The 14,787-nt window shown below is 41.1% G+C and overlaps 1 protein-coding gene across 1 annotated transcript in view; it reads right to left on the reverse strand.

Moving 5' to 3' along the window:
• LOC123698893 (protein crumbs) overlaps positions 1-14,787 on the reverse strand; it is a 58,997-nt gene that overhangs the window by 3,967 nt on the left and 40,243 nt on the right. The window contains exons 21-40 of the mRNA XM_045645709.1: positions 14,544-14,723; positions 13,921-14,143; positions 12,084-12,326; positions 11,451-11,663; positions 10,892-11,168; positions 10,332-10,503; positions 9,773-9,914; positions 9,458-9,550; positions 8,902-9,212; positions 8,463-8,567; positions 8,033-8,161; positions 7,378-7,646; positions 6,884-7,041; positions 6,071-6,151; positions 5,396-5,511; positions 3,572-3,716; positions 3,326-3,432; positions 2,957-3,144; positions 1,708-1,829; positions 745-892 (exon numbers count right to left, since the gene is read on the reverse strand). Coding sequence (XP_045501665.1) covers positions 745-892; positions 1,708-1,829; positions 2,957-3,144; positions 3,326-3,432; positions 3,572-3,716; positions 5,396-5,511; positions 6,071-6,151; positions 6,884-7,041; positions 7,378-7,646; positions 8,033-8,161; positions 8,463-8,567; positions 8,902-9,212; positions 9,458-9,550; positions 9,773-9,914; positions 10,332-10,503; positions 10,892-11,168; positions 11,451-11,663; positions 12,084-12,326; positions 13,921-14,143; positions 14,544-14,723 — 3,422 coding nt within the window. The remainder of the gene's footprint in view (positions 1-744; positions 893-1,707; positions 1,830-2,956; positions 3,145-3,325; positions 3,433-3,571; positions 3,717-5,395; positions 5,512-6,070; positions 6,152-6,883; positions 7,042-7,377; positions 7,647-8,032; positions 8,162-8,462; positions 8,568-8,901; positions 9,213-9,457; positions 9,551-9,772; positions 9,915-10,331; positions 10,504-10,891; positions 11,169-11,450; positions 11,664-12,083; positions 12,327-13,920; positions 14,144-14,543; positions 14,724-14,787) is intronic.

The following is a 14,787-nucleotide window of genomic DNA, read 5'->3' on the forward strand; positions in this document are numbered from 1 at the left end:
ATAAGAATATTAAAATAATAAAGCAAAAGGCTTATTATTAGTGCATTTTTAGATAGTTCTAATTTTCTTCTTCTCATATAGAGCAGGCTCCAAGGAGATATTCGTTTGCAAAAATAGCGGACCTAAATCTGACTTCTGATATATATTGTATAGATCCCAGACAACCTATAGACAGATGTTGCCAACCAGTTTTGTGGTCCCCCTCCCCCCACCCCGGTAATTAAATATGGCATACAAAGAAAAAAATAAAAATTTCCAAAACATGCCGTGCCGCCACGAATATATAGCATACTATAACATTTCTTAGACTTTCTCTAAGATTTTTTTAGAAAATTTACGAAAATGTTCCATTTTTGAGTTAACTTTAAACCACTATAGATTGAAAACTCATGAATATATTTTTTAAATTATTATTTTAAATAATTAACAATAGCCCATTGCTTGTTTACGATTTTTTTAACGTTTTCGTACTTTGTGTACGAGACACACGTAATCTCTCACAAAAAATAACGAAAACGTGCTGTCACGGCTCAGCGTCCGCTATGTGCGTGTGTGTGGGAGGGGAGGGAGGGAGGTGTTGTGGACAAGTAGTATGCGTCAGTTTTAGTGTATGTGTGTGTATATTGTGGACAAGTGTATCGTTATGTGGGTGGGTGTGTGTGTGTGTGTGTGTGTGTATGTAGATGGACATTATGGACAAGTGTATCGTGTTGTGTGTATGTGTGTGTGTGTGTGTGCACTCACCCGGCGGGCAGTCGCACACGAGGCGGTGCGCGACGGGCCGGCACAGCCCGCCGTGCTGGCACGGCTCGGCGCCTGCGTCTGCGCACGCGTCTAGCTCGCGCTCGCAGCGCCGCCCGCTGTAGCCGCTCGGGCACTCGCATACTGGCGGCTGGACAATGACAATATACGTATGCTACAGAACAGTTTCAAATAACAAGGAAAAATAAATTCCTAGTTATTCAAGTGAAACTTCTTTATCGGGGTTGGAAAAAAATTGAGTGTAACATTTTTTCGTTACGCGTGACATTTTTCTGTTACGCGCCATCTTTTTCTTATCCCTACCACATGTGATTCGACGTATTTCTGTAAAGTTGCATATAGTAAATTATTTTTTTAAAAATAAAAGTTTCACTTCTTACGTGTGTACACTAGTACACGCACACATTTTTTTACAGTATTGAAAAATTGTACGTATAATAACAATATAGTATAGAACAGTTTCCAATAACAAGGAAATGTAAATTCTTAGTTCTTTGATGGAATTAAATAGAATATGGCAGCTGCGCACTTGAAAACTTGTCCAAAACAATAACACGTCTAAATAACTAAAAATTTCGATTATTCTCCGTCTATACTATTTTACACTTTACCATTGTGGTAAAAAAAAAAACTTCAAACTTTTAAAATAGACATAAAGGACCAAAAGTTAAATCGGAAATATACCACACAAATCATCAATAAAAGAGTGTGTACTTATGTACACGCGTTAAAAGTTATACTTCTTTGGCGTATGGGAAATACTAGAATATACAACTTGAACATAGTTATCAATTTTCATCTAGAACTAACTTCATGTTGTTAAATTTAGGTGTCGAAAAATTCACTTTCATCATTTTTCTCCATCGCGTCAAAAGAAGTATAACTTCAAAAATGAATCTTTCTCCAAATATTATATGTAAAAATAACAGTTTATAGATAACTTACCGACACAGTGTCGTTACAGACGCCATGCAGGCACGGCTCGTCGCGGCAGAACGGCACGTCGCAGTGCGCGCCCGACCAGCCCGCGCTGCACGTGCACGTGTAGTTGTTGCCCGTTGTTGAGTCTGAGACAAATTGAAGTGTGAATTATAGTGTAGAATACATGAAAAAATATACTAATACTAGTGTTCTTTATTTTCAAACGATAGGCTTTATCTCGAACAGACATTTCTACCAATCAACTTACGAGAAAAGTAATTAGAAACCATAAATATAACACCAATATGAACATCGTTCATAATAATCAAATTACCAAATCTTTTCTAAAGGAGCAGAAGCTATACTTGAGACTTTATTTGTATCTTCGGAAGTATTGATCCAATAATGAAAATTCTTTCACTCGTAGAAAGCTACATCATTCCTAAGTAACATTATATTTTTTATTTATTTGCTAACTCTCTACTTTCGGCTCTATCGACTAGTTTTGTTACATTATTAAATCTCTTATAAAATTTATCAAAAAATGGTTTCACGATTCAACCCATAAAATAAATTCTTACGCAATCTATATTGAGTCACACGTTTGAATGCAAATTAATTTATTTGCCAAAGAATATGGTATACATAGATGTCAGGTAACAATTGAGTTCCAGCATGTTCAGCCGTTATTAACAGCATGCAAATTATGTCACTTAATTATAAAGTTGAATTAAAAAATAATAGTATAAAGTTGAAGGGTTTGTTTGTTTGAACGCACTAATCTCAGGAACTACTGATCCGATTTGAAAAATTCGGTATTAGATAGCTCATTTTTCGAGGAAGGCTATAGGCTATTTATCATCACGCTTAGACCAACATGAGCGGAGCACTGCAGGGCATAGATAGTATACATATTATAAATGCGAAAGTAACTCTGTCTGTCTGTCTGTTACTCAATCACGCCTTAACTACTGAACCAATTTGCACGAAATTTGGTATAGAGATATTTTGATACCCGAGAAAGGACATAGGATAGGTTTTATCCCGGAAATCCTACGGGAACGGGTTTTTCTTTGAAAACGCGAGCGAAGCCGAGGGCGGAAAGCTAGTATAATAATAAATTTAAAGGGAGGCTAGAGGTGCCGAGCAGCTAGGCCGTTTGAGCAAATGGTAGATATCATAACTTCAGATTATGTTGTGATTAGGTCATCTGTGAGTACAAACAAATGTTGTGTGTGTGAGTATGCCCTCGGCCGCACACACACCCACTCACCGTACACATCGGCACACGTGGCGTGGGGCGCGCAGGGTGCGTGCGCGCAGGTGCGGTCGCGCGGCAGGTGGCAGCGGTTCCCGCGCCACTCGGCCGCGCACGCGCAGCGGAACGCGCCGGGCACGTCCGTGCACGTGCCGCCGTTCTCGCACGGGCTCGACAGGCACTCGTCGATGTCGTGCTCGCACCTGTGCACGGAGGTGACCGTTAGTTAATGTGCAACAAGTAAAAAGGTCAAAATTTCAAAGAAAATTCAAAATAAATTACAAATAAAACGTAAGTTTTATGTGCAAAGTACGACGTGTTTTCTTTAACGATAACTCAGTTAAATTAAATGAATGAAAACGTTTGTATCGTTGTTTAACTCACAGTTCTCCGTCGTATCCCTCCGGACAGAGGCACACGTACTTGGCGACGTCGTCCTTGCAAGTGGCGCCGTTCTGACATTGGTTGTTCTCGCATTCGTCTATGTCAATCTGTAGAAGAATCGCGAAATTATAAAGATAAAAAATCAATATATCCAAAAAAGACTTTCCAGACTTTACTAAACCTTGTAGCAATTTATCCTACAAGTTTTAAAAGCATATACACCATTCCCCATTCTCCCCCACTCACCTGACAATAATCCCCGTCATACCCCGGTGGACAAGCGCACGAGTACGAGTTGCGCACATCCCGGCAGTGTGCCCCACGCCCACACTCGTGCTCGAGGCACAGAACACAGCCAACACCCTCGCTCCAACCCCAGGGGGAACCGGACCTGGATAATAATTGTATTTAGAGCAAAAAAAATAACAAAACTTCGGCGTAAGATTATTTGTGTCATGCAAACTTATGTATTCCTTTTTATTTTTTAATAATAAAATTTTTTCAAACACTTTTTTGCATTAGATTGAACGTGAGGATTTTATCAGGTAGAAGTATAACTATCGAATTAGACAAAATAGCCAATGTATAAAAAAATTACATATTAAAAAGTAATTATATCAAGCTCTATAAGTATATTAAGAAGAGCTGGAACGTCAACACATTTACACATTGCACATGTTAGGCCGGGAGATACTGACACAAAATTTCGGGTCATTTGTAACAGGATGGCGGTCTAGAGGGGTCTTACTTATCCGACGAGTGTGACTTACGCCCACGCGACTAGTCCGCCGGTACCAGCGTTCTGACCATCATTTTTCTTTTTGTCATTGCGTAATAAGACCTCTGTAGAACCGCCATTCTGTTACAAATGACCCGAAATTTTGTGTCAGTATCTCCCGGCCTATGTATGTGTCATATTTTGCAATTGTTTATAAATACAGGGTGATGTAATTGGTGTAGTACGAATATCTAAAAATCTATGAAGAATTTTGTGATACAGTAAATGGAAGAATTATATACTATTTTACAGTATTTAATAAAATCATTTAATTTTTTGTTCATTTTCATTAGAAATGTCAATTTTTCTCACCAAGGTGGAAATTGGGATGATAAGGATCTTGTTAGAAAAATATAAATTTTGACTAAAATCGGCATTTTTTTTTTTCAAAAATCAAATTACTAATTAATTTAATCAAAGTTATCCACATTATTAAAAAAATAAGCCAAACTATACACAATTTTTACGTGATGCAATCCTCAAAGATCATGGACATAGTGTATTGCGCCTTCCACCGTACCATCCAGAACTCAACCCAATAAAGTTACTATGGGGCATAATTAAAAGGAAAGTAGCATCACAAAATGTGAACTTTAACTTTGCCAAAACCCAGTTGATTAAATGTAGTTTTATTTTAACATTAATTGATTATTTTGCCGTCAAAATTGGATTTATGTATATGTGTATTTTTTACCTAATATGCAGTTAGCTGCAGACAGCAGACTGTGTGTCTTAGATTTGGATTTAATGTTGTATTTGTTAGTGGTGGTTGCCTATAATTGTGACAGCACTATGTCTACGATTGTAATTACTTTAATGCTTTCATCTATGTATCAGTGTATATCATTTGCATATATTTATCTACAACGCACCCATTTTACAATTCAAGTCTAAAATGAAACTAGAGTCGCATTTATTTTTGAACATACTGTAAGTGAAATTGCATAAGTGTGAGTACTGTGAACATGCCAGCTTTCCTTAATTGACCGATAAAACCCAGACAAATCAGAAATAGCTTCTGAACCATTTAAATCAGAATTTAAACTATGTACGGTTCGTACACCATGAGCACCATTTCATGAGCACCCAAAATATTATAGATGATATTATGGTAACCAATATCTTCACAAGTTGTTGAGTACTATTAGCGAAAAAATATAATTTATCAAAATATCCGTCAAGAATTTGCCATGCCAGTAAACCAGTGACATTATCAAAATTTGTACCCAAATTTTTATATTAAAACAGCAACTAAGCTATTAAATGCAACTAGGCTATTAAATACAACTTACAACAACGCGTAGTGCGGCTGAGCAGCGAGCAGCGCGGCGGCTGCTCCCACGAACAGCTCCTGCTCCGTGAAGTACGGCAGCAGCAGCCCGCCCACGTGCACCGCGCCCAGGCAACCCTGACACAAACATACTTATTATAGACACAAAACAAACAGACAAAAATTAGACTTATTGAAGCCAAAAGCACAAAAAAAGAGCGTGCATGCCGAGCACACGTGTCGGAAGTTATACTTCTTGGGCAAGATTCAAAGACCAAAATCGTCGCCTTACTCCATGATGTGACGGTATTGCCATGACCTTGAAGATTTACTCTCAACACGCTAAAGAGTTTCCACTTCAAAAAAACAAAAAATCATGAAATGATAAGAGAATTACAACACTTTCGATAGCTGGTAGTCTGTGTGTTGTGTCTAAAAAAAGCCCCAACTCGGCATAATATTGCAGAGCATGATCCACAACGCTGATAATAATTCTTCCAGATATCAAGTTTAGTTTAAACCTGGTCACCATATGACACTTTACATAATAAACCCATAATATTTTATTTACATGACTACCATGTATTAATCATTCCAAAAATACTGCACCACACGACACTTAGTTATGGCATAACAATAAATTTTACTTTTTTACCGATTTAGACTATATTAAAGAGAAATTAAATATCTATCTTACCTTAAAGTATTCTCCAGCAAGGTTATCATCAAACTCGTCTCCTTCCGAATACTCCCACACCATTTCTGTTGTGTTGTCCATCTGAAGACAAAACAATAATAATAATTAGACATTAAAAATGAATTTGAAACTTTCAGCAGTGGCATACTTTTTTGAATTACGTCGTCCTATTTCACTTGTGACTTCTTCATTGATTTTATATTTTGTATTAGAAGAGAAAGTTAAGAGGAGGCTCCCTTTCTCATTTCTGGCACTGAGAGACCGGTTACGGTACTAGACGCAAATATAGCCGTAATAAAGTTGAATATCGCGTGCGCTCTTTGATCGCGTTTGAGCTCGAAAAGTAAGTCTCAATTCTTATTTCGTTTATAACTAAAGTAATAATAGATCTAGAGAACATAGGCTACCTTTTATTGCGAAATATGTGCCACGGCGAAGCCGGGGCGGACCGCTAGTTTTCTATATTTATTTCAGGCAACAACGTATTTTAAAAGTTCTCACATAACTTTAAATTACGCCCCATCTAAACCTAAACCTACACAAACACTACATTAAGGTATATTTTTATTTATCACTAGATTTCCGCCCGCGGCTTCGCCCGCGTTTGCAAAGGAAAACCCGCATAGTTCCCGTTCCCGTGGGATTTCCGGGATAAAAACTATCCTATGTGTTAATCCAAGTTACCCTCTATATGTGTGCTAAATTTCATTGTAATCGGTTCAGTAGTTTTTACGTGAAAGAGTAACAAACATCCATACATCCATACTTACAAACTTTCGCCTTTATAATATAATATTAAGAATATTAAGATACCATGGGCGTGGTGGAAGCCACCTTGGGTCGTGGCGTGGAGGCATGCCTGAGGCCGCCCAGCGTGATGAGGCCGCGCGTCACGAGCGTCTGCCACGCTGCCACGTCGATACTGTCTGTTAGACTCACTTCTTCGTGCCCGTCCGAGTCTACGAATGCACCTGTGGGAAATTTAGTATTTTATAGTGCTGGAGAATTATTTATTTGTTAATGCAATGAAATATTTTATGCAAATTTGTAAAGAAAAGTTCGAAAGTGTGTCTTGCATAAAGAATAATATTGTATTACCGTGACAAAATATTTTCCTAAAGAATTTTCTTTTTGGTGCAAAAAAGCTACCTTACAACTTTTCAATTAATGATAATTTAAAATAAAAGATTCCATAAATACTTTTAAAAGACATTTAAGATAACTTCAAAGGTTTTTGAGTTTATGTGTCAATTTTGAACTACTACAAGTTCTGTTAGCAAATAGCCCTAGATTATATTTACACTAACCTCTGATCTGGCCTTCCACGAAGGTCAGTCTCAACGTGGTCCACTGCAAATGATCCGTCCTGGATCGCAACGTCCTCAACGCGGGTAGACCCCCTAGCCTCCACTGCACAGTAGCCTGCCCCCGGTACACGCCCACACTGAACCACATGGCTCCTGTGCTTGAGCTGGTGGTGTTCCTCTCCCCCTCCCCCTCCGTGTCGGTTGTTCCCTCCCCCTCCTCGGTGTCCTCTTCCAGTTCCGCGCGGAACAGCGTGCCGCCCACTTTGCTCCTGTGGTGGAATGTAGAATTTTAATAAAAATGTTATGTTGCATGTGTGTATGCATATTGTGCGTATGTTAGCACGAACATGTCGTTTAACATCAGTATGCATCTACGTGCGTGTGAATGCGAGTGAGTGTGAGTGAGTGTGAGTGCGTGTGAGTGCGTGTAAATGCATGTGTATGCATTTAAGTGCGTATACGTACGCGCGTATTTGCGTGCGTGTGTGTATTTGTGTGAATTTGCGTACGTGCACGTGCTCTTGTTAACGTGCATGTGTGTGTGTGTGTTGGTCTTTCATGCGTATGTTCACGTGTGTGTGTGTGTGTGTGTGTGTGTGTGTGTGTGTGTGTGTGTGTGTGTGTGTGTGTGTGTGTGTGTGTGTGTGCGTGTCACCTGTAGGTGATGGTGAGCGAGTGCGGCGGCTGCAGGCGGTCGGCGAGCGCGTCGGCGGCCGGCGTGCGCAGCGTGTAGCTCAGCGTCGTGTTCACACCGTCGAACGTTGCGTTCGATACGCACTCGTACCTGCGCACGCGCAATAATAGTAAAAAAATATACTTTATTTTAATTGAAAAATAAAATCGCCTCAAAATTGTCAAAATTGGACAAAATTTAGGGCCATGCGGAAAGCATCTAATAAAAAAAATCATCAAAATCGATTCATCCAACCAAAGTTCTGAGATAACGAACCCAAAAAAAATTTTGAAGTCAGTTAAAAAAAGATAATAAAGTTCAAACAACCAAATATACTTAAAATTTAACACAATCACAACAATGCCTAAAATCTAATTATTAATCAAGTTAACTTCTACACAAATAAACTTACCCTCTATCAAGGTTTCTACAATGCGAGTTGAGCGGGCAACCCTGCAGCTGACAGAATTCCACCTCGTCGCACTGCTTGCCTTTGTAGCCGCGCGGACATGTGCATCTACAAACATACAAACGTGTTTAAGTTGCGGAAAACAAATATTACAGTAGTACTTCTTTTCTCGAGCAGTTCTTTATTTTAGAATAGTATTTCAAATATAACATACACTTCGTTTTAAAAAAGGAAATAACCATTGGAGAATATATAGAACAAATCATCCCGTTACACGCACGACTGCACTATACCATCAACTCAAACATCTATTATTCAATTATAAACACTTTTGGATCAACATAACCTAATTCTATCATGAAAACAAAGATTTCCATTACTGTATTTCTATCTCAAAAATACAAATCGCCCCGTATTCTTTTTTATTACACTTTTTACTCACGTATAATCATTCCAAGTGTTAGTGCAGGTCGCGTTATGGTGACAGGGGGTGGATGCGCACACGTCATCAGACACCACACCCCTCAGCACCCCCTGGGGGTCGAGCTCCACCTCCCCGAAGGGCGGGGGGAGGACCACCCCCTCAGCTCGCAGGGGGAAGAACTCCACCACGGTGACGTTCACCCCGTTCGAGATCTGGACGTCTTGGATCACACCCTTGAAGTATTCCGCGTCGTCTGCTTCAGGGTAGGGGGGTGTGGAGTTCGTGGCTTCGGGGAATACGGGGGTCGGTGGCCCGCCTAGGTAGAGTACCTGTAAAATATATGGTATTAAGTGCTGTCTTGTAAGATATTAATAAATAAGTAGGTTAATTAAAGAGATTTCTTAAAAAAAAAAGCCTTTACCAACACACTTTTACAATAGTAACTACAACACTTACACTAACTTTATTAGATAATTTTTTTTTCACCAATTTGATTATCAAGCAAAGAGTAGTAAAAAGAGGCAAATTTTCAATAATTATAAATGGAAAAGATAATACTTCTTGCTATATTTACCTGCGCGTCAAGTTGTTTGGCAGCCGAGATCGATTTTCTAAAATATTCCGTTCCATTCAATTTCACTTGTACTAGTGTTGAATTTCGCACCACCTACATAAAAAAAATACATTAACAGGATTTGCTTAAAGTGTTGCGATTGAATGTAGGTCTTATGTCAAAAACCAAACTGTTTGTCTGTCTTTTAACATCATAAACATCAAACTAAATTTTGTGAGCATGAACTTATTCTCACAAATTATAAAAAGTGGAATTTTTTAATACAAATAAATATAATTTAATTATTCCATTTATCAAGTTACTATTTAAGCCCACCTGTATAAGATGCAGGTGTCCATTATCCAGCCTTGTTCCTCCAACAGTGTAGTCTTCAGGTGTATGATTAAAGCGCAGGTGGACCAGCAGTTCACCGCCATTTAGTGACGCACCTACCAGGGTCTCGTCCGTGCCACCGAACCTAGTGACAATTATATTATGAAATGAAATATGAATATAAATTGTCAATAAGGGAGAAGTTTTGTGATATTGTTATCAAAGTAAACATATCAAATTATGGAACAGTTTTCTTTTAATAAAAAAATAGCGTGTGTGTAAAGCACACGTGTCAGAAGTGAAACTTCTTTAGCAAGATCCAAAAATAACTCCATGTCGTGACGCGACCTTGAAATTTTACTCTCAACCCGCCTTAAAAAATTTCACTTCAATACATCACTTAGAAAAGGATTATTAAATTTGATGTATTTTTCTATAGAACGTGTGTTATGTGACGTCATTTGACATATTAGTGTACTTTAAAGTTCGATAACTTTTTGAATTCTTGAGCTATTTCGCTGGTTCTTTCACATGTTTGTTTTATTTTTTTATTTGCTCTCACCTAGCCGACCCGGATCCGAGGTAGAATATCTGTCCCGTGGGTTTGCGCGTGCGTATGAACATGGATATATCGAGCGCCGCGTGCACAGCGCGCCGGGCCGCGTCACGCACTTGCACGCGCACCACCGAGTGCGGGACTGCGGCCTCTTGCCCGAACGTCGCTGCTGTGTAGTCTGGGGGATATAAAATATGCTATTGAAAAAAAATATGGAAATTCCTGTGAAAATATCAGGAAAAAACGTAGTGAAGATTAAGGAAATTCCTCTGAAGATATTTTTTTTTAAACAAATTCGAGATAAAAGACATTGCTAAATAAATACCACAAAAAGTGTAAAAAAAAACATCACAAGTCCAACATTTTCGAAAGTCCACTAATAAGACAACCACAGAAAATCAGTGTATTGCACTGAGTGGCAAACCTATTGTGCATATATTTAAGTCTTTTTTTCATGTATCCATAATAAACTTATTTCATTTTATAAGAGAAGCATTCATCTTTTTCTTCTTGACCAAATCTTCCCTCCAAAAAATAACCATTGCTACATTTTCACATGCACTCACTGTATTGACAAGTGTGCCCCAAGTACGGCCTGGGGCAGGAGCACACAAACGTCGTCCACGCGTCCTCACAATGCCCTCCCGATCTACACGGGTTGGGCTCGCACTGCGGAGTGCGGGGGCAGGAAGCCCTCACCCCCTGAAGCACTACCCGTGCCCCCTCGCCCTCCTCATCCTCCCCCTCCCCTTCTGGCTCTGGCTCGGCGTCTTCTGCCCAGTCTGTGCCGATCCGTTCCGTGCTGAACTCAGGGGTTGTTCCGTTGGAATCTTCGGGGAGAACCTGTAAAAGAATACTAGATATGAATACCAATACACTGTTTTGTTAGTTTTTGTTTTAAAAAGAAAAAAATTTATATATCTAGATTATAACTAGATTTCTTAAAGATACTAAAACAAAGTTTATTTTAGATTTTTTTAATGAAGAGTTCTAGAACTGGTGGAATGACCAAAGGACAATATCTTGAACATTGAAATAACAGAAAATGAAGTGAAGTTCTATTTTTTTCAATTTACAGACTTCCAGAATCAATTATTACGACTGCTAAATATATACGCCACTCACCCAATGCTGATTAACCACTACATCTTGGAAGCACCCCACAAAGAAGTTCGGTCCATGCGTCAACGTCGCATACGAAGACCCCGCTGTCCCCAGTCGAGTTGACGGGAATGACGTCACACTCGCGTTAAACGCTTCGTTCTGACTGATCGGGTATATTGTCTGTTCTTCGTTCGCTGATAGAACTACGTGTGAGGAGTTTATTGTTACGAACACCTGAAAGTAAATGTTGGATAGAATGGGTATTTTAATAGAAAATGGTGTAGTACCGATGTGGGTGTAAGTACTGTTGTACTAAGTAATTCCGAAAACAAATAGCAAGAATACTTATATACATGGTAAAATTAAAATGAATTTATTAAAACTTGCTGGTATATTGGTACAATGGAAATATTTTATAGTGAAAAAAGGGTAAAAAAGTAACGTTTAATGTGTCCAGATTTTTCATATTTCACAACCAAACACACACTTTTATTTCTGTTAAAATGTTCGTCTTTTTACAAATTTTTAACTAAATTGGTCTCAACAAAACCAAATAATCTCCCATCTGTTTATCAAGTTATACAACAAATTCCAATTCTCTATAAACACTCCCAAAACCTCAAATTCTTTAATCATAACACTAAAAATACCAACCTTCTGCCAATTACTATCATTCAAGCTGGACCCAATGAACACGCCTTCCCACTTGTTCAATAGACTCGAGTGCAAGTTCAGTCTGCCGTTCGACAGCTCCAGGAAGAAGTAAGTAAGACCTCTGCCCATGGCGAGAAGACCGTTGCCCAGGGTCGTCTTGAACCGGAACGATATGTCGTAGCCCTCTTCCCGGGATGTGTTGACTTCAACGTAGCTACTCTTTTCGAGGGACATTGTTGTTATCTGTGGAGTCAAATATGAGAAAGAGATTGGATATTAATTTTCCAGTTATTGTATTTTCTATATCTGGAAAAATGTTGTTAAAACAATTACGATTGTTTTAAAAATAGCCTTGCATCGAGCATCTTAATAATGATTGTCAATTTTATTAGTATTAAATTCATAAAGAATTATCGATTAATAAAAAATTTCAGGTCGTAAACGAAACCAACTCAATGTATTATATTTTTTTTTGGATTATATATGTGACGTTTGCACATATTTGCGTGCGTGTGTGCGTGCGTATTTGCGTTCAAGTTTGCGTGCGTGTGTTTGTATGTGTTTGTGTGTGTGTGAGTGTATGTCTGCATGTATACACTCGCACAAGTGCATGTCTCTATCTTTATTTATAAATGTGACATTTGCACGTATTTGCGTACATGTGTGCGTGCGTATTTGCGTACAAGTTTGCGTACGTGTGTGCGTGCATGTTAGCGTGCGTATGTGCGAGTGTATGTCTGCATGTATACACTTGCAAAAGTGCATGTCTTTATCTTTGTTTATAAATGTGACATTTGCACGTATTTGCGTGCGTGTGTGCGTGCGTATTTGCGTATAAGTTTGCGCACGCGTGTGCGTGCATATTTGCTAACGTGCGTGCGAGTATATGTCCGCATGTATACTCGCGCGCATGTGTGTGTGTGCGGCACCTTCTTGCAGGTGGTCCCGTAGAAGCCGGGCGCGCAGGAGCAGTTGAAGCGGTGGTCGGTCTCGTGCGCCAGCCAGGGCAGGCAGGTGTGTGTGTGCGGTGTGTGTGTGCGGTGTGTGTGTGGGCACCTTCTCGCAGGTGGTCCCGTAGAAGCCGGGCGCGCAGGAGCAGTTGAAGCGGTGGTCGGTCTCGTGCGCCAGCCAGGGCAGGCAGGTGTGTGTGTGCGGTGTGTGTGTGGGCACCTTCTCGCAGGTGGTCCCGTAGAAGCCGGGCGCGCAGGAGCAGTTGAAGCGGTGGTCGGTCTCGTGCGCCAGCCAGGGCAGGCGGTGTGTGTGTGTGTGTGTGTGTGGGCACCTTCTCGCAGGTGGTCCCGTAGAAGCCGGGCGCGCAGGAGCAGTTGAAGCGGTGGTCGGTCTCGTGCGCCAGCCAGGGCAGGCGGTGTGTGTGTGTGCGGTGTGTGTGTGGGCACCTTCTCGCAGGTGGTCCCGTAGAAGCCGGGCGCGCAGGAGCAGTTGAAGCGGTGGTCGGTCTCGTGCGCCAGCCAGGGCAGGCGGTGTGTGTGTGTGTGTGTGTGGGCACCTTCTCGCAGGTGGTCCCGTAGAAGCCGGGCGCGCAGGAGCAGTTGAAGCGGTGGTCGGTCTCGTGCGCCAGCCAGGGCAGGCGGTGTGTGTGTGTGTGTGTGTGGGCACCTTCTCGCAGGTGGTCCCGTAGAAGCCGGGCGCGCAGGAGCAGTTGAAGCGGTGGTCGGTCTCGTGCGCCAGCCAGGGCAGGCGGTGTGTGTGTGTGTGTGTGTGGGCACCTTCTCGCAGGTGGTCCCGTAGAAGCCGGGCGCGCAGGAGCAGTTGAAGCGGTGGTCGGTCTCGTGCGCCAGCCAGGGCAGGCGGTGTGTGTGTGTGTGTGTGTGGGCACCTTCTCGCAGGTGGTCCCGTAGAAGCCGGGCGCGCAGGAGCAGTTGAAGCGGTGGTCGGTCTCGTGCGCCAGCCAGGGCAGGCAGGTGCCGCGGTGTGCGCAGGGCGCGCTGTCGCAGCCGCGCAGCTCCACGGTGCAGTTGCGCCCGCCCCAGCCCGCCGAGCACGCGCACTCGTACGACGCGTGCCGGTCGTAGCAGCGCCCGTGCCCGCACGGCGCGTACCTGAACACCAAAAACACGGTTTTACAGGGTGAAACTTTATTATTAGGTAGTCTGGTACGCAATATCGAAAAATGAAGAAAATAGCCCAAATTGATGAAATGTAAAACTACACAAGTCACATGTAATTTACACTCTATACACAAAGTTTTTGACACAATAATAATATACCTAAATTTAATGTACAAATACACGACTTTCAATATACAGATCAATCTCTTAAAATCCGGCTCGAAGGACCACCTTATATACGAGCCTTTATTACGCAAACTACAAAAAAACATTAGGAATATTTTTGGTACAATATTGCCTAATTCCCCCCTTGCATTATAAACAACCCATTCACACATACTACATTAATCGCCTAAAAGACTATAAACAAGAGAAATATATCTATACGCACCTCAAACACTCATTAATCTCGATCTCGCAGTGCTCCCCCTCGTACCCGGGTGCGCAGTCGCAGCGATACTTGCCAATCCCATCTATACACGTCCCGTGACCGCATGGAGACGACACACACTCGTCGATGTTCGTCTCGCAACGCGCGCCCGTTGTACCCGTCACGCATACGCACTCGAAACTGTGAGAGAATTGCATATTTTAGTTTTCTAGCTCTCAAATTCTTCATAAATAAGATTGTTTTA

Source organism: Colias croceus, chromosome 2 (genome assembly GCF_905220415.1).
Source record: "Colias croceus chromosome 2, ilColCroc2.1".
In the NCBI taxonomy this organism is placed as follows: domain Eukaryota; kingdom Metazoa; phylum Arthropoda; class Insecta; order Lepidoptera; family Pieridae; genus Colias; species Colias croceus.